This window comes from Hyperolius riggenbachi, chromosome 3 (assembly GCF_040937935.1).
Source record: "Hyperolius riggenbachi isolate aHypRig1 chromosome 3, aHypRig1.pri, whole genome shotgun sequence".
NCBI lineage: Eukaryota > Metazoa > Chordata > Amphibia > Anura > Hyperoliidae > Hyperolius > Hyperolius riggenbachi.
The window spans coordinates 250,762,620-250,785,189 of record NC_090648.1 but is presented as its reverse complement, the minus strand read 5'-3'; the positions used below and the strand labels follow the sequence as shown (position 1 = coordinate 250,785,189).

At 45.5% G+C, this 22,570-nt stretch overlaps 2 protein-coding genes across 2 annotated transcripts in view; one reads left to right on the top strand and one right to left on the bottom strand.

Moving 5' to 3' along the window:
- Window positions 1-3,577, bottom strand: part of HSPA14 (heat shock protein family A (Hsp70) member 14) — a 35,376-nt gene extending 31,799 nt beyond the window's left edge. The window contains exons 1-3 of the mRNA XM_068276156.1: window positions 3,428-3,577; window positions 786-866; window positions 611-693 (exon numbers count right to left, since the gene is read on the bottom strand). Of these exons, the coding sequence (XP_068132257.1) occupies window positions 611-693; window positions 786-866; window positions 3,428-3,484 (221 nt within the window). The 5' untranslated portion in view covers window positions 3,485-3,577. The remainder of the gene's footprint in view (window positions 1-610; window positions 694-785; window positions 867-3,427) is intronic.
- A 74-nt stretch (window positions 3,578-3,651) lies between these two features.
- The window catches only part of CDNF (cerebral dopamine neurotrophic factor), a 31,926-nt gene continuing 13,007 nt past the window's right edge, over window positions 3,652-22,570 (top strand). The window contains exon 1 of the mRNA XM_068276157.1: window positions 3,652-3,821. Coding sequence (XP_068132258.1) covers window positions 3,728-3,821 — 94 coding nt within the window. The 5' untranslated portion in view covers window positions 3,652-3,727. The remainder of the gene's footprint in view (window positions 3,822-22,570) is intronic.

The following is a 22,570-nucleotide window of genomic DNA, read 5'->3' as shown; positions in this document are numbered from 1 at the left end:
CTGTTCCTCTTTAAAACAGAAGGTATTTGTGATTATCCAGGATGGACTGAGCATTTGAGGTGTCCCACAGTATATCACTGCTGAACAGGGCTGTGGAGTCAGAGCAATTTTGGGTACCTGGAGTCGGTGGGTTCAATAAAGTAAAGAGTCAGATGATTTTTGAACCAAATCCATAGCTTTTGTAAAAATTAGACTAAGGAGTCAGAATCGGTGGTTTCATAAGGAGTCTGAAGATTTTTGTACTGACTCCACAGCCCTGCTGCTGAATATGCAAATCATCCTTTGTTGACCCTGTAAGATAACCACACCTCCAGAACCAATGGAATGCAATGAAGTGTCAGCTTGTTATACTGTATGTACAAACCCAAAATAATCCAACATACATCCACAGACTGTTTCAGACTGGTTGGTCCTCATCAGTGCATGGCATGGATTAGTATGGCTCTATAAAGTAGGACTTGACACACCCAGAGTTGTACAAGCAAAAATCTGTAGTTGAAGGACACACAAATTCGGAGGCCTTATTTTTGTAAACTGAAGTATTTGAGCCTGGTTCCTGAGGTAGACAGCTATTTCTAAGTAGAAAACAGAACAATGGTTGGCAACATACCTTCTTCCTAAAATTTGTTTCACTTTCACAATAGTATTTGTTGCATTTCTCACTCTGCTCTGCTTTGCTGCTAAGCCAACAATCTGGAAAAAAAAAAACACACAAACTTTTTATGACCAAGCTAGCTACCAAATTATACTGTGCTACGATGCTTTTGCACAAACAAGTGTCTTACCACTTCATTCTCCAAGAACCCAACAACAGCAGGTGTCACCCTGTCACCTGCATCATTGGCAACAACATCAGCTCGGCCATCCTGGAATGGAACAAAATCAATGCTTCAAATACAGGTGTTAGGTTTAGGAAAGAAAAAACCCAAAAAAACAAAAACACACTGAACATATAATTTGTATGTACTGAAAAACAAAAAAAAATGTAAACAGCAGGCAGGAACGTTTTTTTATACCCAATGTGAAATTTTAAAGTCTGGCAAATCCTGGTCTTTAATCACAATCCCGTCTTGTGCCTGCTTAAAGCCTTGTACACAAAGAGTACTTAAAATAGAGCGGCTGTAAAATAAAAGTTTTATACATACCTGGGGCTTCCTCAAGCCCCATGAGCACAGATCGCTCCCACGTCGCCGTCCGCAGCCTTCTCTATCGCCGGTACCGGGTCCTGTAACTTCCTCCGGTTACGGCCAGTCTGCGCAAGAGAAATGCGCTCTCTACTGATCCAAGGAAAAACCATGAAATTCCAAGACGTGCTAAAGAAATGTACGATCTTGTTGTTTTTCATTCTAAAGATCAGTAGCTATTTTAATACAGTAATATGCTAGGAGCAAATGTAAAATTAATTCTACTAACCAAACTCACAACTTCTTTCTCCCATAAATGTACAGCAAATTATCTGACTTCTATCAGAACAATGCCCCCCACCTCTGGGAACATTTCCAAAAATAACCGATTGGGCTTCAGCATCCAGTAATTCAAAAGATGGAAACTGGAAATCTGTCTTTGATCAGGGGAAAAAAAAAAAAAAAAAAAAAAAACTAGAAATCTCTAGTAAGCACTTCAGTTTTATTCCAGTGCTAGCGATTGCAAAAGTGCGAAAAAAAAATTGGAGGGAGTGGTTTGGGTAGTAAAATTGCTTCAAAACTGATTTTGTACAGTGATTGCAAAGCAATTTTGCAGTGATCCTATACTTAGCGTTGAGTCGAAATCGCAAAAATGCTGCACCCTGAGCTCTAAACTCCAGTGAGCTCACCACCATCCACTTTCATAGCGATTTTTGGAATTGCTGCCGAACATTAGCGATTCCAAATCACTGCTGTAATCATTCTAGTTTGCCATAGCCCTAGGTGGCCATACACTGGCAGATGGCAACCAGATGTAACCAAGAAATAGATCCCTCTCTGTTCAAAATATGACCAGAGAGAGATCTTTTACTGCCACACACTGCAAATAGATTTTTTAACAGATTTCACTTTGAAACCTACTAAAAATCTATGGAACCTCCAACTCCATGTAGGGCTGGCTGGCAGGCCACTCAGGCCTCACCCTAGGCCCCTGCAGAGTTGGCAGTGGGGTGTACTCATCTGTCTACTGGTGTGCGCCTTCTGTTTCCTGTCTCCATTTCCACCAGTTCACAGTAGAACATTTGTACCAGCGGGTTTGTAGACAGGACACAGAAGGAGTGTGCGCTCTGCTGCCAAAACTCTGCCAAGAGGTGCATTATTTTAGAATGGGGAAAAATAGGAGTTGATACTGCCATACACCTGACACACCCACTTTTGAGTAAGATCTCTCTGTCCGGAACTAGTTTTAATTGATTTCAGCTGGAAATCAAACGTAATTACGATCAGGTGGCCATTTTGGGCCATCAACCTATGGCACCTTAATACTTCAGAGCATTACAACTTAGGCTAGGTTTACAGTGGACATACTGCCACCTTAATCCTTTAAACCAGCCTTTCTCAACCTTTCTACCCTGGAGGAACCCTGCAAATAACTTTTTGATCCCAAGGAACCCCTGCAAACAATGTTTTGATCTCAAGGAACCCCTGCAGTTATTTTGCAGGAGGCATGGTCTTTAAAAGTATGTGTAGCTGTTTATTTCACTACCTCCTATTACACTGCCACTCATCATACTGTCTCCTGACCCCCCAAATTAGTGCTTCTTGTTACAGTACCACCTATTACAGTGTGCTCTATATACTTCCACCACGATGGGGGAAAATGCCAAGGAACCCCTGCAGAGTACTCAAGGAACCCTGGTTGAGAAAGCCTGCTTTAAAGTAATGCCCAAAGAGGCACTGGTCACAGAAGATGGAGACTACTAAACATAAAAGAAACTGCAAATGTTGGTCTTCTCATGGAAGAGATGGGCTGATGTGTATGGAAGGGGAGCTGACATAGAATGTAAATACATAACTCTCACCCAGACCAAAGATGTTCTAGAATTCCAGTCAGGTGCTCACCGTTCTCAGTGTCAGCATTACTGAAATCCCCCTTTACTTCTACTGTAGTGAAAAGTGGTGCAGAGCAGAATATATTAAAATGCATTATAAAAATAGAACGAGTCTAATCGTTCCAATAAAAGCTGTAAAACCCAGTCAGGTTTGTCTCTCCCTCAGGGCCGCTGGTTTTAATTGTGCAACGTGAAATTAGACTGTGGCATGCCATCATTAACATACACAAAACAGCTCCAGAAATCAGCAGCAGGATACAAGATGCACGATTAAAATGTGAAGACTAATGCATAGCAGGACAGCCTTCATAAAGTTGGAGTCTAAATACATCAGGAACCTAAGAACCCCAGCTGCAAACCCCAGCACGACATGTGCCAGCCACAGTCAGCAATCCCCATGCAGTCTTGTACCTTGTAGACGGCCACACACGCACACGTGCAGCCCAGATGCACACCGATCGCCGCCATACCGCTGTTTAGCAGTAGGCAAACTATAGCTTAGCCAATGCACAGGCACGACGATGAGACTCAGCAGCCAATGCGGGAGCAGAACAAGGATCACATTGCACAGTACAATCTCTCATTCAACCAATAGCGAAGCATTGGAGGAAGAGAACCAAGCTGTGCGCTGTCCCTGGAAGATGACGTCACGTCAGACACCAGGCAGTGGAGGGACCTAGAACTGAGAGTGGGAGGGAGCGGTGTCAGCAAATGCTCGCAATGAGGATCGCGGTGAATTGTTTGCTGCTGAGCTTGTGTTCTGTCCTCGCAGCAGTGAGAGCAGCCTCCTCGGCTGAGTGTGAAGGTGAGGGCAGCTGGGCTGTCCGCCTGCATGATTGCTGGACTGCAGTGCTGTGTCTGCATGGCCGTCACCTTATATGTCTCTCTGTACAACAGTCAGCCAGAGAAGGAAACGCCACTCTATGGGCCTGATTTATTATAGCCTCTATTCAGCTTCATATTTATCTGTCCTTTAACTTTAAAGAACTCGCCAATAGCCTGAATCCATAATAGCAGCTGACCGGGGGTAACATTTGAGTTCTCTTTTAAGCCTGATATTTATGTATTAAATACCTGCTGCTACTTTTGACTTATACATTGTAAACATGCCCTTTCTTTAGAAAAGAGGCACTAAACGCTTGTGCATGCCCTAGTCATATCCTGACTCAACTACTGTCACCTCCAATCTTTATGCTGGGAACACGATACAACTTCTGGTCCGATCGGGGATTGGCCGATTATTTCAGACCTGTCCGATCTGCCTAGTGAGAATGTACACTGTCCATTCTCAGGTTTTCATTCATTCCAGCTGCAGTGTCTGTAATTATTGTGTATCAATTAAAACTGTGTTTCGCACATTGGAACTAAATAATGGATGCTATTGCAATGGCCCTGTCTGAACAAATCCTATTCAGTAATGCAAAATAAAAACTAGGTACTATTCTGTTAGCCGGGTGCAACCACTAGGTGGCGTTAATTACTATTCCCCCTCAAGGCCAACATGGATAGTAGGGAAAGATGTAACTCTGGTGGAGTTTTATCGCCACCTAGTGGATGCGCCCGGCTAACGGAAAAGTACCAAAATCTATTTTTACCGAACATCTTATCAAATGTCAATTCACCGCATGGCAAGCTGAAATTACTGATCATTGATGTAAATTACCGACTTGTGTGGTGAATACTTAAAGAAATGTCAGTTCACAAAGATTAGAGCATTTGGTAAAACCAAGTGAGGTATGAGGTATTTATCTCCAGGCTACAGTTGTTAACCAACAAACAGCATTCAATAAAATGTTAGGCTGTGTTCCCACTTGAGCTGAGAATGGACATTTATTGTCCGCTCGTCACAAAACTGACAGTCAGCGGCTCCTGTTGTATTAATATATGCAATGGTTCCCCATATAGCTCATGGAAATAGCTTAACTGCCTCGGGCTACAGCCGGATCATTGGACTGGACACTACACTGTCTGCTCCTGCTGGCAGCACATGGTCCAATGGCAGATGGGAACCAAGGCTTACAGGTCAGCCAATAGGAGGAGCCACCCTGTCCTGCTACTCTTCATTGGTACAGATATACTGCCGGGTGGGACAAGTTTCTATCAGTCAGATAGCAGAGAAGAGAACAGGAAGAGGTTTCCCCTGCAGCCCTTTAGATTTTAATCCTCTAGACACTTGCTCCCAGATGCTGGGGAGCAACTGCTGACCTTATCCAAGCTTGGTTTGTCGTATGGTTACTGAAAGTTCATGTAAGCTCAGGCTATAAAAAAAAAAAAAAAAAAGTTGTGAAAGACTGACAGATTTAGAGGGACTAGAAGGAGACATGCAGGTCTAAAGGGATGCTGGGGATGCCTCTTACAATTGTTTTGAGGTCATAGCACAGAAGTGGAAATGCAGAAATCAAACCAACAAGTGTTGATTCTGGTGACACCTTTAATGACTAACTGTACATGGTCATCAATAGTCATTAAAGGTATTATTGCCAGAATCAAAGCTTGTTGGTTTGATGTCTGCATTTGTGTTCCTCAGCTAACACTGGACCATACTTCACTTGCAGTACAGAAGTGTAAGAGCATCACCGTAGCAGAATGCAGCTTGCTGCCGAGGTTTACGCCACATCCTGTTAGACGTCTACTGTTTGCCAAACATCTTAAATGACCAAACTACTACCGCATGTGTGAAGTCTTAGTGAATGCTAAAAAAATTGCCATTAGTCTACTTTAGGGGACCCAGTGGGAAACCTCGTAGGGAACAGTTCTCCAATCACAGTACCCTCTTACAGCACAAGGCATTGTGATTGGGCAAATGGTGTGGGTGTAGTTTACTACAACCTATTGAAAACCTAGCAGTTTGAGAGGGTGCTGTCCACCCAATCACATTAGCTCAATTTCCTTATGAGGTTTCTTGCTGGGTCCCCAAAAGTAGACTAGTGCCAAAAATGTATGTGCAAAATTGCATTCAAATTGTGTGCAAATCCTGCAAGATTCTACAGAATCTGCATAAAATACTGTGCATATAAAAAAACACCATGTTCGAAAATGATGCAAAAACCATTCAGTGGATTGCCATCATGTTCAGTGCTATAATCAAACATGCACAAAACATCAACATCTGTGTGCAGTAACCAAATTAAAGTTCAAAAACTCTATTCAGTTGGTTTGCTGAGGTATGCGAGTTGTTATCCCCACAAATTAAAGTTCAATATAGTTCGCTTCTTGGCTCCAACCAGTCCACATTACAGCTCAAAGTAGAAAACACATTGACCTCCACCAACACCCAAATGGAATTAGACTCATCCTTTGTGTGGATACCTCTGTGAGACGAACACAGTGAATCCCGCGCACAGGGAGTAACTTTGGTGACGTCAGAAGATGGAGCTGAAGTTACTTTTAAAACACAGTAATTCGGCTTCCAGCAATTGCTGGAAGCCAAATTATTTCATTCTCCACCATCCATGGTGGCCTAGAGGGGGAATAGTATTTAACACGGCCGGGACTTGTGCAGCAGCAGGATCAGCCATATACCGGCTGTATCCTGCACCCAAGTCTCCTGCGCCGATTCCTCTTGTACGCCTGTGAGATAAAATACCAAAGGCTTTTGTAGACCTAACGGGGCGTCCCACAACCATTTGGCAATATCCTTAATCTTGATTCCTCCAAAACGTTTAACCTCAAGAGGAAAAAAACCCTCATAGCATAATCCAGTTAAAAACATTATACATTTATTAAAACAACGCACTCACATTTGGGTATGAACAATATATGCATAGAGTGATTAGACAGACACTCCCCTATGCACCTCTTTGGCTAGGCTTCTTAACCTCCCTGGCGGTTAATTTTTTTTTGCCAAATAGGCAAAAAATCCTTTTTTTTTTTTTTGTTTTTGTTTTTTTTTTGTTTTTTTTTGTTTCATGTAAAGCTACCAGAGTGGTAGCTACATGAAACACCACTAGAGGGCACATGTGTCCCTCTAGTGCGATCGTTGCCGGCATCAATAGCAAACAGGGGAGCGCGTATATAACGTGCTCCCCTGTTTGGCTTCTCCTGTCGCCATGGCGACGATCGGAATGACGTCAGCCGCCTCCGATGCAGCCCATAGCGCTGCCCGGAACTCATTGGTCCGGGCAACGCAGTGCTCTGGCGGGGGGGGGGGGGGTGATCTTTATGTGTTATCGCGGAGAGCTAGCTTTGGGACTTTATTTGCGCTTATATCACTTTCTCTAGCAACCAGTGCCTATTGCTAAGCAGATGTGTGGTGGGATCCCAGGTGTGCTTGGTGAGAGAAGTCTGCTGTAAGTGTGAGCCCAGCCGGCTGTGCTATTAACATCTGCAGTGAGTGATTTTATGGTTTTAAAGTGGCACTCAGTGTCTATACAATGTTGTCTACATTTTTGAATAAAGTCTTTCTAATTTTGAATTTGAAGCAGGGTCTGTCTCCCAATGTTTTTCTAGCACCTGAGTTGGGCGCCACTACAGCAGCAGTGCTATAGTCCATGGCCTGCGCATGGGTAATTTGGGGTTCCGGTAAGCAATTGCCGGAGCCTGAATTACTTCTCTCTAACAAGTTGCTAAGACTCAGAGGCATTTCAGCAGCAGCAGGGTGAACCATCATTCAGCTCACCCTGCACCCAACTCACCGGCGGTGTAGTTAGTAATCCTTACGCCTTCATCTCGCCACCCCATTTGGCTTCCTCGACACCATTCAATTACACTGCTGGAATCACTCCCATGGTGTTACTGCTACTGCAGCTACACATCCCTTATAGTTCCACCTCATAATGTTCCCATAGTGGTAATAGCCTGGGAGGTGCATGTCTAATCACCCTCTGCGCAGATTGTTTCTACCCAAATGTGAGTGCATTGTTTAAATACATTTATACTGTTTTTAACTGGATTACACTATGTTATTTTAAAAATTAAAATGATCTAAAAAGAGAAAAACTAAGAAGAAAAAAGTTAAACAAGGCCCAAAGTTCCTCACAGTGTCTGACAAAGTCCTCATTTAGGACTTGGCATTGTCCAGATCATGAATGAATTTACTGCACACCTGTTAGGAATTGAGAACCTTGAAAACAACTGGGTCCATCTGGACTTGGGCATGCAAGGGTGATCGTGTTTACTGTAAGCAGTCCCTAATTTCAATTGTACAACGTCACAAAGCTATCCATTTTCCACTATTTGTTATCTGAGAATGCTATTTCCTGACAAGGGAGAGGTACATTATTTAACCCATCTTTCAACATTTTTTGCCATTTAATGAACAGGCACACCTCTGCATGTGTGTCAGGTGGTAAACAGAGGTTATACTAACAGGATGTAAATGCTTATTGTATTTTTCAGTTTATTTTGTACACAATTTTCACAGAGCTTTAAAGAGAACATTGAACTAATCATATAATATACTGTATCTCAATGGAGCTCACAAACTGAGGTCCCAAAAAGGACAAGTGGCAGGTTTGAGTCTGTACCCTTTAACCTGCTGGTTTATTTTTGAGTTTTAAAGAGGTAAGCAGAGCAGTGGGAGGAAACACAAACAAATGAGGGACATTATATAAACTCCATGTTAAAAGTGTCGTTTCTGCAATCAAACCCAGCCCAAGAGGCTAGAACAAGACTCTAAGCAAGTGTACCATGGCCTGGTGCCTTCCCAACCCTTACCGACACTATCAAAATGTGTTGTAACTGTTGTGTGCTGCTCACTTCACTATTTAATAAAATGTCGTCTTGGAATGTATGATGTCTGTACTTATTTTTCTGTCGTGTGCCAACAGCTAATATCTATGTGGGTTTTATTATTGTGAAGATATGTTTAGTTCTCCTGGAAGAATGTTTCCCGCAAGAAGAATTCATGAAGAAGCATGCAATTTATCAGATTATTGATTTGCACTTCTCTGATTGGCCGGTCTTTGTCAGACTAAATGGAGGAAACGCTCATGAGATTGTGCCCAGACAATCAGAGAAGCACAAACTGATCACGCCCTTCTCTGTGAGTTCTGTTAGCAGGAATGGTCTTGATTTCCTCTGTGTGCATGTTTTGTATACCAGTATATAACCACTCATCATGACTTGAAACTGTGGAAGCAGTGATGGTAATTAGTATATTTTAGAAGGCAGCAGTTTTACCTTTGTGCATTATGCTTGTTTTTTTTTTTTTTAACTGAATTATTCCACTTAGGCCGTTTTTGTGGCGTTTAACGCAGCGTTTCAGATGCAGCGTTTTTTGGGATCTACTGCCATCCCATGCAAGTAAATGGGAGCGTTTAGAGCTGGCTTTTGCAGGCTTTCATGAAAGCCTGGCAGTAGATCCCAGCGTTGCGTCTAGTCTCAAAAGCAACATGCTGCTTTCAGAGGCAGTAAACGCGAGGAAACAATAGCAGAGACCAGAACTGCTAGCCTTGAACGCTTTTTTCCAGTAACCTCCAGGACAGGTCCACCATGAGACGACCTAGGCTCCTCCCAGGAACAGGAAACGTACCAATTGAGCACTCTATAAATTTTCAACTGACCCCTCTAACCTCAGTTGACGTTTCCTGTTCCAGGAAAGAGTACTCTAGGTCGCTCGCCGGTCCGTCTAGCCAGGTGTGCTGGGGACCTTTGGTTGGCGATGTATGGTGGACCGGCCCGGAGAGGAGAGCTGTCTGAGGCGTGCTGGTTTACCTTCTTCTACGCGTTATGGCTGCCCGGGTGGTGGTGGTTCCGAGGACGCGAGCGGCGTCCATGATTCACTCGTGGCGGAGGCTGTGGCGCGCCGGAAGTGACGTGGGGCAAACCTGGGCGTCCGGAGGGACTGGCAGTGGAGTTGCCCTCAATGGCGGCGATCGGAGTGCGTACTTCCGCCCATACATGACGTCATTTCCGGAAGGCGCGAGTGAAGAGACGCCGGATGCCTGCAGAGCTCGGCATTTCACTGTGCGAGCAGAGCAGGATGGACGCTAAGCAGGAGCCAGGAAAGGTAAGATGGGCGGAAGGCTTGGTGACCTTTATGGTATGAGCCGAGGAGCCCTATGCCGCGTCTATGCTGAGGTCTTATCTGAGAATAGAAATTAAGGCAAGGCATATTATACTGCTTAGCGTCTGATCTGAGGTCTCTATTTGTAACAGAGTATATCCATATGTATATATATATTACGTCTGTCTGAGGTTTGAATACATAGAGGTTGTGTATATGGGCAGGTTGTGTGACATTAGTGTTACTTAGTTGCTATCACATACCTCAGTTTATGTATTTGATAAACCCTGTTCTTTCTGAAATTTCTCAGGGAGCCTCAGTAAAGGTTTTATGTACTGCTATTCTTATACTTATACCTTTTTTCTGTTCTGGTGTTGGAGACATCATAAAAATCACGCTCTGAAATCATACACCTGGGTGTCCTTATAAGCGGCAATTAGAGGCAAGAGATTGACATTCGGTTTTTTTCTGTGTTTCATTATAGGGCACAGAATCTGCTGACCCATCAAGGCCTAGGAGGCGTTGCCCGCTCTGTGACACAAAACTTGCCAATACATACAGTAAACAGTTTTGCCAACCCTGTCTGGTTAAAATAATTCAGGAGCAATCGGGGGGCCTAAAAGATGAAATTATGACAGCTGTTAAGCAGGAAATGTCAGATACTATTAAGTCTTTGAAGGAGGTTTTTTCTTCGGCTATGGTCCCACCTACAGACAGATCTAATGCTAGCACTAGTACGGCTGTTCTAGCAGCTTCCGTACCTGATACTGGGGACGCAGTGGCTGAACAACCAGCAAAGTGTAGAACTAAAAGTAGAACCTCATCTAAGAGACCTATCATTTCCTCCTCTGAGGATGAAGAGGTAGAGGAGAGGGAAGATGAGGATGATGATGGTTCTGATATATCTTCAACCAAAAGTATGGAAAGTATATCAGACATAAAGAAAATATCTAGATTCAGATTCCCGGCAGATGAGACTGATCAGCTGATATTAGCAATCAATAAAACTTTAAAAATTGAACCAAAGAAATCGGAAGAGATATCGTTACATGATAGACTGTACCAGGGAATGGAACCAGATGAGCCACTCACATTTCCAGTACATAGATCAACAAAGAATACTATTCTGAGTCAGTGGAAATTCCCAGATAGGAAATTATTTATGTCCAAGGGATTTATGAAGAGATTTCCATTTACCGAGACGGACGCCAAGGTTTGGGACCGATGTCCTAGACTTGATGCAGCTTTCTCTCAAGTCAATAAAGATAACGAATTAGCCTTTGAGGATCTAGGATATCTTAAGGACCCACAGGATAAAAAGGTGGAGTTTGCCCTTAAGAAGGCATGGACTTCAGCGGGAGCAAATTTTAGACCTGCAGCCGCTACGACATGTGTGTCCAGGGTATTAGCCTTATGGGTGAAAGACGTTGAAGACAAGGTAGAGAGAGGAGCATCTAAAGAAGAAATACTAGAATCTTTGGAGGTAGTATCAAAAGCTACAGATTATATAACGGACGCGGCAGCCGAGAACATAAGGGTGAATGCTAGAACTTCTGCCTTAATTAATTCCGCAAGACGTAATTTATGGATCAAGAATTGGGAAGGCAGTCAGGCCTCAAAGACAAGGGTGTGTAACATACCCTTTGATGGAGACCTGTTATTTGGGGCCCAACTGGACGAAATACTGGAGAGAACAGGAGATAGAAAGAAGGGATTCCCAAAGAAAAAGAAATTTATACAGAATAAGAGGTTCTTTAGAAGGAATAGGCAGGAGATCAGGGATAAACCTCAGCAGAGGAGAAAGCCCTGGGCCTTCAATAGAGAGGTAACGAAAAGGAATCCTTCCTTTCGGAACCCAGATGCTCAAGAAAAGAAGTGACGCCAAAGAAAAGGTTGGGGGTCGTCTAACAAAATTTTATTCACAATGGACGAAAATAAGCAGAAACGATTTCATCCTCAGTCTGGTAAATCAAGGGTACAAGATTCAGTTTCAATCATCTCCAAGAAACAGGTTTGTTTCCACTCCTCTGCCAAGGGACAAACAAAGACGTCAGGCCTTACAAGGCATCATAAAGGATATGATAGAGGAGGAGGTGGTGGTTCCAGTTCCTTGCGATCAACATCGCAAGGGATTTTACTCTACGATATTTCTTGTAAAGAAACCGTCGGGGAAATTCAGGTTAATTCTAAACCTAAAACCTTTAAACCCGTTTGTGACTTATCAAAGATTCAGGATGGAATCGATCTTCTCTGTGAGAAACTTGCTAACCCCCAACTGTTTCATGACAAATATAGATCTAAGAGACGCCTATTGGCATATTCCGATAGGAGAATCATCACAGAGATTTCTCAGATTTGCGGTAAGACAAAACAAATCAATCCAGCATCTCCAATTCAAGGTCCTGCCTTTCGGCATTTCATCGGCACCCCGCATATTCACCAAAGTAATAGGGGAAGTGGTAAAGAATCTTCACGAAAAGGGAATACTAATAATTCCCTATCTAGACGACTTACTAATAGTGGCAGACTCTCATCAACAAGCAAGAGAGGACACGGAAAAGGTACTGGATCAACTTCAAGCTCTCGGATGGTTGATCAATTGGGAGAAATCAGTACTGAAACCAACATCAAGGATACAGTTTTTAGGGACAGTCATAGACTCAGGAAAAGAAAGACTGTACTTAACAGAAGAGAAGATAATAAAATTAAGGAGGATAATACAGGATTGTATGACAAATCCAAGACTGACGATAAGGGAGGTCATGCGAATACTGGGTTTTCTGACGTCCACATCTCCGGCAATCCAGTGGGCGTTATTACACACAAGACAACTTCAAAGTTGGTTGATGGAAATCTGGAGCAAGAGACAGGACGATCTGGAGAGAGAGGTAACATGTCCAGAGACAGTACTAAGATCATTAGAATGGTGGATGTCAGAGAAAATCCTAACCGAAGGAAGATTATGGACAATTCCAGCACAAAGTTACGTTACCACAGATGCAAGTCTTCTAGGATGGGGGGCTCATCTAAACGGAAGGATGTTCCAGGGTCTCTGGACAAGAGTAATAAGACACCAATCATCAAATTACAGAGAACTAAGAGCAGTAAAAGAGACATTGATACGAACAGTACAGCTTTTGAGAGGACAGCACGTACAGATCAGAACGGACAACACGACAACAGTAGCATACATAAACCGCCAGGGGGGTACAAGGTCAAAGAAACTTCTAGACCTAGCAATAGAGATCCTAACAATGGCAGAGGAAAACTTCCTATCCCTGTCTGCAGTCCACCTGAAGGGTTCATTGAACAATATGGCAGATTTTCTAAGTCGACACAGACTCTCGAATTCAGAGATGGAGATATCCAGGAGGGTCTTCAGAACATTGGTCAAGAGATGGGGTCGGCCCCAATTAGATATCTTCGCAAACAGAGGGAACACGAAGTGCAAGAGGTTTTATTCCTTAAATCCAGGAGAAGGGGCGGAGGCAGTCGATGCGCTCAGCCAGACTTGGACCTTCGAGAAGGCATACGCGTTTCCACCAATACAATTGATACCTCGAGTTTTGCAGAAGTTAAGACAGTCCAGAGCAACATTAATCCTGATAGCTCCAGACTGGCCAGGGAGAAGCTGGTATCCGATCCTTCTAAAGATGAAGCTGGAAGGACCCGTGAGACTCCCTCACGGAACAGTGCTAGCACAAGTGCAGAAGGGAAGTGTAAATTGCATACCAAATCTAAACCTGTCTGCCTGGCTTCTGAGAGGTCTCCTCTAAGGAAGAGAGGTGTTTCCGAAAGAGTGATCAGTACACTTCTGGATTGTAGAAAGAAGATAACTAGAAAAATATATTTGAAATATTGGAAGACTTTTAACATGTGGAAGGAGCAGACAGGATTCTCTGGCGAACTGATACCCACAGTGTTAGAATTTCTGCAGGACGGAGTAGAAAAGAACATAGCTCTCAGTACATTAAAGGTACAGGTGACAGCAATATCCACTTATATGGACAGAAAATTAGCAAACGATCCCCTTATCATTCAGTTCTTTAGGTCTATAGAAAGAAAGAAACCCATTATAAATAGAAGAGTTCCTCCCTGGGATTTATCCCTGGTATTAAGAGTTCTAAAGGGAGATCAGTTTGAACCTATTACGGAGATTCCGTTAAGACAATTAACAATGAAGGTTATCTTTTTAGTAGCTATTACTTCAGCCAGAAGAGTGAGCGAGCTGGAAGCATTATGCTGTGATGAACCCTTTTGTCTAGTGTTTAACGACAAGGTGATATTAAAAACGTGAAGAATTTCTTCCTAAGGTAGCTACTAGATTCCATAGATCGCAGGAAATTGTACTACCATCATTCAAAGAAGAACCATCTTTAGATGTCAAAAGGTCTCTTATAGCTTACTTAGATAGAGTAGCAGACTTCAGAGAATCAAGAGCCCTATTCATCAATAGCACAGGCGCTACAAAAGGAAGAAAGATGTCTAAAAGAACTATAGCTAAATGGATAAAACTATGTATAGAAGAGGCATATAGATTAGCAGGGTCCACACTGCTAGGTACAGTAAAGGCTCATTCAACTAGGGCAGCTGCCACATCATGGGCCTACAGAGCGGGTGCTACGCCAGAAGAGATTTGTAGAGCCGCTACGTGGTCAAGTATGGGCACCTTCTCGAGACATTACAGGGTGAATTTGATGACTGCAAGACAGCAATCCTTTGGAGAAAAAGTTCTGCAGGCAGTCGGCCCACCCTAGAATTGGTAAGATCTTCTTGCTCATCTTCTCATGGTGGACCTGTCCTGGAGGTTACTGGAAAAACCAGTGTTAGTTACCTGGTAACATCCTTTTTAGTAACCTCCAGGACAGGTCCGTAACCCACCCGGATAACGGGGAAAAAATATATACATATATATGTTTACAGATTGATTTAGATGTGTATAGATATGTAGTATGATGATATTATGACCCTCTTTGATGGAAAACAGTTCTTGTGGTTGACTGAGGTTAGAGGGGTCAGTTGAAAATTTATAGAGTGCTCAATTGGTACGTTTCCTGTTCCTGGGAGGAGCCTAGGTCGTCTCATGGTGGACCTGTCCTGGAGGTTACTAAAAAGGATGTTACCAGGTAACTAACACTGGTTTCAAAAGCCTTCAAAAGCTAGCTTTTAAACGCTGGCGTTTGAACGCAATGCCAAGCAAAAGCTCAGCAGACGCCCGTGTGAACCAGCCCTTAGTTTGTAGGAATTAAACAAGAAGTAAGGAAGTATCCTGTAGATGGCGATATTATCTTGAAATGTTACATCTACCATACATAATATGTATGACACCATTCAAGTTTACCTGTATTGTATAAATACATTTGCCTGATCAAAATGTATTTGTTGAATTAAAAAAAGCACAGAGACTAGTTTAGAATATGTGTTCCATCTCAAAAAAACATCTTCTGTTATTGTATGGCAGAGGATTGCAAAACTAAGATGATGTGCAGCACACAGTGCATGACACTCGCCTCTCTCTTCCCTTCAGGTCACTGCAGGTGTGGGTAAAGGTGCATACACACACCGTACTTTAGCAAACGACGGGTCTGTCAGACCCTCCCACTGGGTGGACGTTCTGCAGACAGTAGCACATGTGTACAAGCTGTCGGCAGACTGATAAGACTGTCTTTGACAGATCCGCTGAGCGGACCCGTCGTTTGCTACGTACGGCGTGTGTATGTGCCTTTAGACAGCTTTGGGGGGGGGGGGGGGGGGTTACATTGAGATGGATACATAGGAGGCTCTAAAGCACGGGTGTCAAACTCAAATATAAAGTGGGCCGAAACTGAGCTCTGGGACCACGTCGCGGGCCAACCTCAATGTCTAGTGGTCACCTCTCTCCATTATTAAAGTTCCATTGTTTCTAATAGCCTCCTCTCTCCCCTATACGGTTCCCTGGTGTCTAGTGGCTCTCCTCCCTCCCCTATTTAGCTCCGTGGTGTTTAGTGGTCCTCCCTCATCTATACAATTCCCTGGTGTTTAGTGGTTTTCACTCCCTCTCCTATACAATTCCCTGAGGTTTAGTTGTTCTCTCTCCCTCCCCTATACAGTTTCCTAGTGGCCCTCTCCTTTCCCTAGTTTCCTGGTATCTAGTGCTTTCCCCCTCCACATATGGCTTCCCTGGTGATATCCAATATAGCTTCTCTGGTGATCTACAGTGGGCCAAACATAATGAAAAGTGGGAAAACCACCTGAGGGCCAAATCTGATGGCTCTGAGGGCCAGATTTGGCCCATGGGCCAGAGTTTGACGTGTATTCTCTGAAGTCTAGATAGCGTACTGGTTAAAGGGAACCTTAACTGAGAGGGATATGAATGTTTCCTTTTAAACAATACCAGTTGCCTGGCTGTCCTGCTGATCTCTTTGGCTACAGAAGTGGCTGAATCACACACCTGAAACAAGCATGCAGCTAATCCAGTCTGACTTCAGCCAGAGCACCTGATCTGCATGCTTGTTGAGGGGCTGTGGCTAAAAGTATTAGAGACACAGGATCAGCAGGAGAGTCAGGCAACTGATCAAAAGGAAAATCCATATCCTTCTCAGTTTAGGTTCCCTTTAAGGCTGTTGCCTTTAACCCTCTTAGCGGTAACCCCGAGCTGAGCTCGGGGTAAGCCGCCACAGAGGATATCTCAGCCCCTGGTGGGACGATTTGCTTCATGTAAAGTGCTGTACGCGCAGCTAGCACTTTGCTAGCCGCGCGTCCAGCTTGATCACCGCCGCTCTGCGGCGATCGTCCGCACGCAGCAGCGGAAGAGGGCCCCCCCCTCCCGCCAGAGCCCTGCGCTGCCCGGACCAATGACTTCCAGGCAGCGCTATGGGCTGGATCGGAGGCGTCTGACGTCCATGACGTCATTCCGATCGTCACCATGGCGACAGGAAAAGCCAAACGGGAACGCATTCCCCTGTTTGCTATTGATGCCGGCGACGATCGCACTAGACGGACACATGCGCCCTCTAGTGTTGTTTCATGTAGCTATCACTCTGTTAGCTTTACATGAAACAAAAAATTAAAAAAAAATGTATTTCTGCCTATTTGGCAGAATTAAAGAACCACCAGGAAGGTTAATGTAAGATTTGAGCATTCAAATCTTGGCTCAAGCTAGTATGTAATTTAGTGAGGAGTCTATGGGAAAGGCTCCCTAATAATCCTGGTTACCCATGGAGCACGAGTGCACCCTGGTGGCTGCAGCCCTGATGTGCTTGTCCACTGAAAAAAGCACAATATAAATGTTCTGCCTCTTGTCTTGGTATGCCCCAAGCACATGCCATAACTTAGATATGCCTCTGTTGCCTTAGCTTTATTAAACAAAATGTCAGCTATTAATGTGTACATACAAGAGTAGCTTTAACATATTCACAAATGTTTCAGCTGTTCTTGCTATATTCTACCTTGGCAAGGATTGAAAACTTATTCCCTTAAAGAGATCTGTAGGTGAGCATTTTTGTAACCCCCCCCCCCCCCTCCCCCCAAAAAAACATGCTGTCTGATCCAGGGGGCTAGCTGGATGAGGTAGCCTCAATTACCGCCATTCCTGCCCATTGAGAGCTGGGGAAGGGCGTTAGGAATGCCTCTAGTGGGCGTTTTGCAGGAGTGCCTCTCTAAAGGATTGGTATCTTAATTGGGACAATAGTCTCCAAGGACAAACATCTAACACCTGTATGAACAGTTACATTTGTTTCACATTTTACATTTCTGTCATCTGAATTAATATTCCTATATATACATCCTATATATGACCTATATATACCGGTTGCCTGTCAGGCCTCCTGACCTATTTGGCCGCAGTAGTGTCTGAATAATACCAGTAACAAGCATGCAGCTAATCTTGTCAGATCTGACAATAATGTCAGAAACACCTGATCTGCTGCATGCTTGTTCAGGGTCTATGGCTGAAAGTATTAGAGGCAGTGTATTAACAGAACAGCCAGGCAACTGGTATTGCTTAAAAATATGGCAGCCTCCATATCCAACACACTGAGGTTATTTAGGGGGTAACGTATCAGGGAGGCAATGAACATTGTGCATCACAAGAAGTGGCGATCTGTCACAGAATAACTAAGGCCTGTTCTCTCCTAGTGTCATGGTTAAAGTACCTGTGAAACACGCCTCTCCTCTGCTGGATAAATACACATCCTTTGTGAAAACCTAACATTTACATAAGGAAAGGGTGCGGTGAAACCATGTAACAAAATATATACATGATGAATAATGAACTCAAGCAGGCAAAGCTTTCCTTATGTGGACAGTCAGAGGATCTCCACAAATAAGATAAACTGTATAGCCTGTTTTTTAAAGATTGCAGAACACAAAAAGTGCCCCTGTATCTGGAGAAATAATAGCAGTTTTCAGATTGCTCTATATAAAAGTGGTCAGCTCAAATAATATTCACTTTTAGGAAATCTCAGGTTTCCCAAAACGACCACTGGTTCATTGAGTGGTGGTCCAATGAGAATCCTTCCTGTTGCTTGGTAGGATTCCCTTTGATCTAGGCCAGGGGTGTCACACTCAAATGAAAAGTGGGCCGAAATTGTACACGGACCTAGTCGCAGGCCATCCTCATTGTCTACTGGCAACCTTCCTCCCTTATAAAGTTCCCTGGTGTCTAATGGCCCCCCTCCAACACCTATACAGTTCCCTGGTGCCTAGTGGTCCTCCCTCCCCTATACAGTTCCCTGGTTTCTAAAGGCCCCAACTCTCCTATATACAGTTCCCTAGTGTTTAGTGCTTTCCCCAACCTCTTCCATATTGCTACCCTGGTGTTCTAGGGCGGCTTCACCTCCAATATAGCTTCCCTGGTGGTCCAGAGAGGGCCAAACATAATGTAAAGTGGGGGAACAACTTAAGGGCCAAATTTAATGGCTCTGAGAGACAGATTTGGCCCGTGGGCTGGAGTTTGACATGTATGATCTAGCCAATGGTGGCCCTATGTTTCCGCCAGGGCTCTGTGCTTCTCATGCTTGTCCCCAAGCCCAGCGGCAATGTCACCGCGTTGCGGGGAGGACCCGAATGGTGTGGGCAACGGGGAAGGGGGGGGGGGGGGATGGGCAGATGCACAACAGTGAGTAGTGTGAATACACTCAGCAGACACTGAGACGGGGCACAGTATATCTGCTCAGGTTACACTGAAGGCAATGATGTGCATCCTGCCAGTAGTGTGACTCTCTGAGGTTTGGTCCTACCTAGTTTGGCAGATCCCTGCTACTGTGGATCCTGTGGTTATTTCCTGTTTTTATGCTGCTATGACCAGTGTCTCAATGCTCTTGCCCTTTTCAGATACTGATATCATTTCCCAATGTCAGCCACCCCCAAATTTAATTTTTCCAGCATATTGACGGTGGGGGGGTTAAAGTGGGGTTGGTCTATTAAGGTTATGGTGGGGTGGGGGGAGGTTAGGTGCCCAGGGAGGGTTGTGTGTGAGAATAGGGTTGGGTTTTGTCGTAGTAAACTATGAGTAACACATACCGATATTTTACTAATTAGAAATACCACTGTAAAATAGTAGGATATTGCTAAAATACCGATATTGTTCTGTTGGCTGTTCTTGGTGGCCCATGTTTCCCAGTGCCTTTATTTCATGCTTGCTTCAGAGCTACTGAGGTGGTAAGTCAGCTTAGTTTGCCTAAACACAGTTTTCCAGTTCTGCTGTCACTCTCATACACTTGATAATTACTGGAAAATGAACTTAGAGCTAGCACTGCTCACACAAGTGTATCACAATGCTGCTCACACAAGTGTGTCACAAGTTTAAAAAATGAACTGTGAACATTACGTAATGACACCTAGCAGTGAATGGGAAATTTTTCACAGGGGAAGTTTCTTAATAGTTCTGGTGAACTTTTCCACTGGCTAGAGAAGTGTATTGCAATTATCACTCTGGAAACCTTATACTGGCCATGCATGGACTGACTTAATTTACATTTTGTGTAAATGTAGTAATAGATTTTTTTTAGATGCATTATTTCCAGAGGTTCCTGTTTGTAAACTTCCTCATTGCTGTGGAAAAAACAAATGGCAATACATTGGACTTTTGTAAAATGGTATCTGCTATTTCATTAACAGAATTGTTATCAGATTAGTATCGGTTAAGGTGCCCATACACTGGCAGATACGGCAACAAAATCGATGCTCTCTATTGGAGGGATCTATTGCTGCCACACATCTGCACACAGCACAAAATCTATTTGAAACCTGTGCTTCTGCGTCTGCCTGTCTGACCCCCCTCCCTTCCCCCAGGTCTCCCCGTGTAATGTATCCCCCCAGACCGTGGTGAGTGTGCAGTGTTGTTCCCCGCCCGTCCTCCCCATGTAATGTCTTCTGCCAGACCGTGGTGAGTGTGCAGTGTTGTTCCCCACCTCCCCCCAGGTCTCCCCATGTAATGTATCCCCCCAGACCGTGGTGAGTGTGCAGTGTTGTTCCCCACCTCCCCCCAGGTCTCCCCATGTAATGTATCCCCCCAGACCGTGGTGAGTGTGCAGTGTTGTTCCCCACCTCCCCCCAGGTCTCCCCATGTAATGTATCCCCCCAGACCGTGGTGAGTGTGCAGTGTTGTTCCCCACCTCCCCCCAGGTCTCCCCATGTAATGTATCCCCCCAGACCGTGGTGAGTGTGCAGTGTTGTTCCCCACCTCCCCCCAGGTCTCCCCATGTAATGTATCCCCCCAGACCGTGGTGAGTGTGCAGTGTTGTTCCCCACCTCCCCCCAGGTCTCCCCATGTAATGTATCCCCCCAGACCGTGGTGAGTGTGCAGTGTTGTTCCCCCCCTTCCCCCCAGGCCTCCCCATGTAATGTATCCCCCCAGACCGTGATGAGTGTGCAGTGTTGGTCCCCCCCTCCCCCCAGGTCCTCCCCATGTAATGTATCCCCCCAGACCGTGGTGAGTGTGCAGTGTTGTCCCCCCCCAGGTCTCCCCATGTAATGTATCCCCCCAGACCGCGGTGAGTGTGCAGTGTTGGTCCCCCCCTCCCCCCAGGTCTCCCCATGTAATGTATCCTCCCAGACCGTGGTGAGTGTGCAGTGTTGTTCCCCCCCTCCCCCCAGGTCTCCCCATGTAATGTATCCCCCCAGACCGCGGTGAGTGTGCAGTGCTGTTGCCCCCCTCCCCCAGGTCTCCCCATGTAATGTATCCCCCCAGACTGTGGTGAGTGTGCAAAGTTGTTCCCCCCCTCCCCCCAGGTCTCCCCATGTAATGTATGCCCCCAGACCGTGGTGAGTGTGCAGTGTTTTTCGCCCCTCCCCCCAGGTCTCCCCATGTAATGTATCCCCCCAAACCGTGGTGAGTGTGCAGTGCTGTTGCCCCCCTCCCACCAGGTCTCCCCATGTAATGTATCCTCCCAGACCGTGGTAAGTGTGCAGTGTTGTTCCCTCCCCTCCCCCCAGGTCTCCCCATGTAATGTATCCCCCCCCCCCAGACCGCGGTGAGTGTGCAGTGTTGTTCCCCCCATGTCCTCCTCATGTAATGTATCCCCCCCCCCCCAGACCGTGGTGAGTGTGCAGTGTTTTTCCCCCCAGGTCCTCCCCATGTAATGTATCCCCCCAGACCATGGTGAGTGTGCAGTGCTGTTTCCCCCCCTCTCCCCCCAGGTCTCCCCATGTAATGTATCCCCCCAGACCGTGGTGAGTGCGCAGTGTTGTCCCACCCTCCCCCCAGGTCTCCCCATGTAATGTATCCCCCCCAGACCATGGTGCGTGTGCAGTGTTGTCCCCCCCCTCCCCCCAGACCGTGGTGAGTGTGCAGTGTTGTTCCCCCCTCCCTGCAGGTCTCCCCATGTAATGTATCCCCCCAGACCATGGTGAGTGTGCAGTGTTGTCCCCCCCCCCCCCAGGTCTCCCCATGTAATGTATCCCCCCAGACCGTGGTGAGTGTGCAGTGTTGTCCCCCCCCCCTCCCCCCAGGTCGTCCCCATGTAATGTATCCCCCCAGATTGTGGTGAGTGTGCAGTGTTGTTCCCCCCCCCTCCCCCCAGGTCTCCCCCTGTAATGTATCCCCCTAGACCTTGGTGAGTGTGCAGTGTTGTCCCCCCCCTCCCCCCAGGTCTCCTCATGTAATGTATCGCCCCAGACCGTGGTAAGTGTGCAGTGTCCCCCCCCCTCCCCCCAGGTCCTCCCCATGTAATGTATTCCCCCAGACCGTGGTGAGTGTGCAGTGTTCCCCCCTCCCCCCAGGTCCTCCCCATGTAATGTATCCCCCCAGACCGTGCTGAGTGTGCAGTGTAGTTTTGGCTTGCCTGTCTGCCAGCGTACCTCTTCCTCCGTGTCTCTCTCCTTTGCTCTGGGCACGTCTGTACCCTGTGACCCTGCCCCATGTATGTGACATCAGTGCATGCGAGGGGTCACGGGGTACAGGTGTTCCTGGCAGCAGTGAAGACATATGACATAGGAGTAGTGCGCTAGCGCACAGGTGAACCAGAACTACACTGCAACACTCACCAAAGGCCCGGGGGGTACACATTACATGAGGTTGGGAAACAGCTAGGGGTCCGTTGCTCATTGGGGAAATTAAAAGTCTACAAGGCCAGGCACACGACCGAGCGCTTTCAAGTGAGATCTTTCCAGCATGCCAGATCGATTGC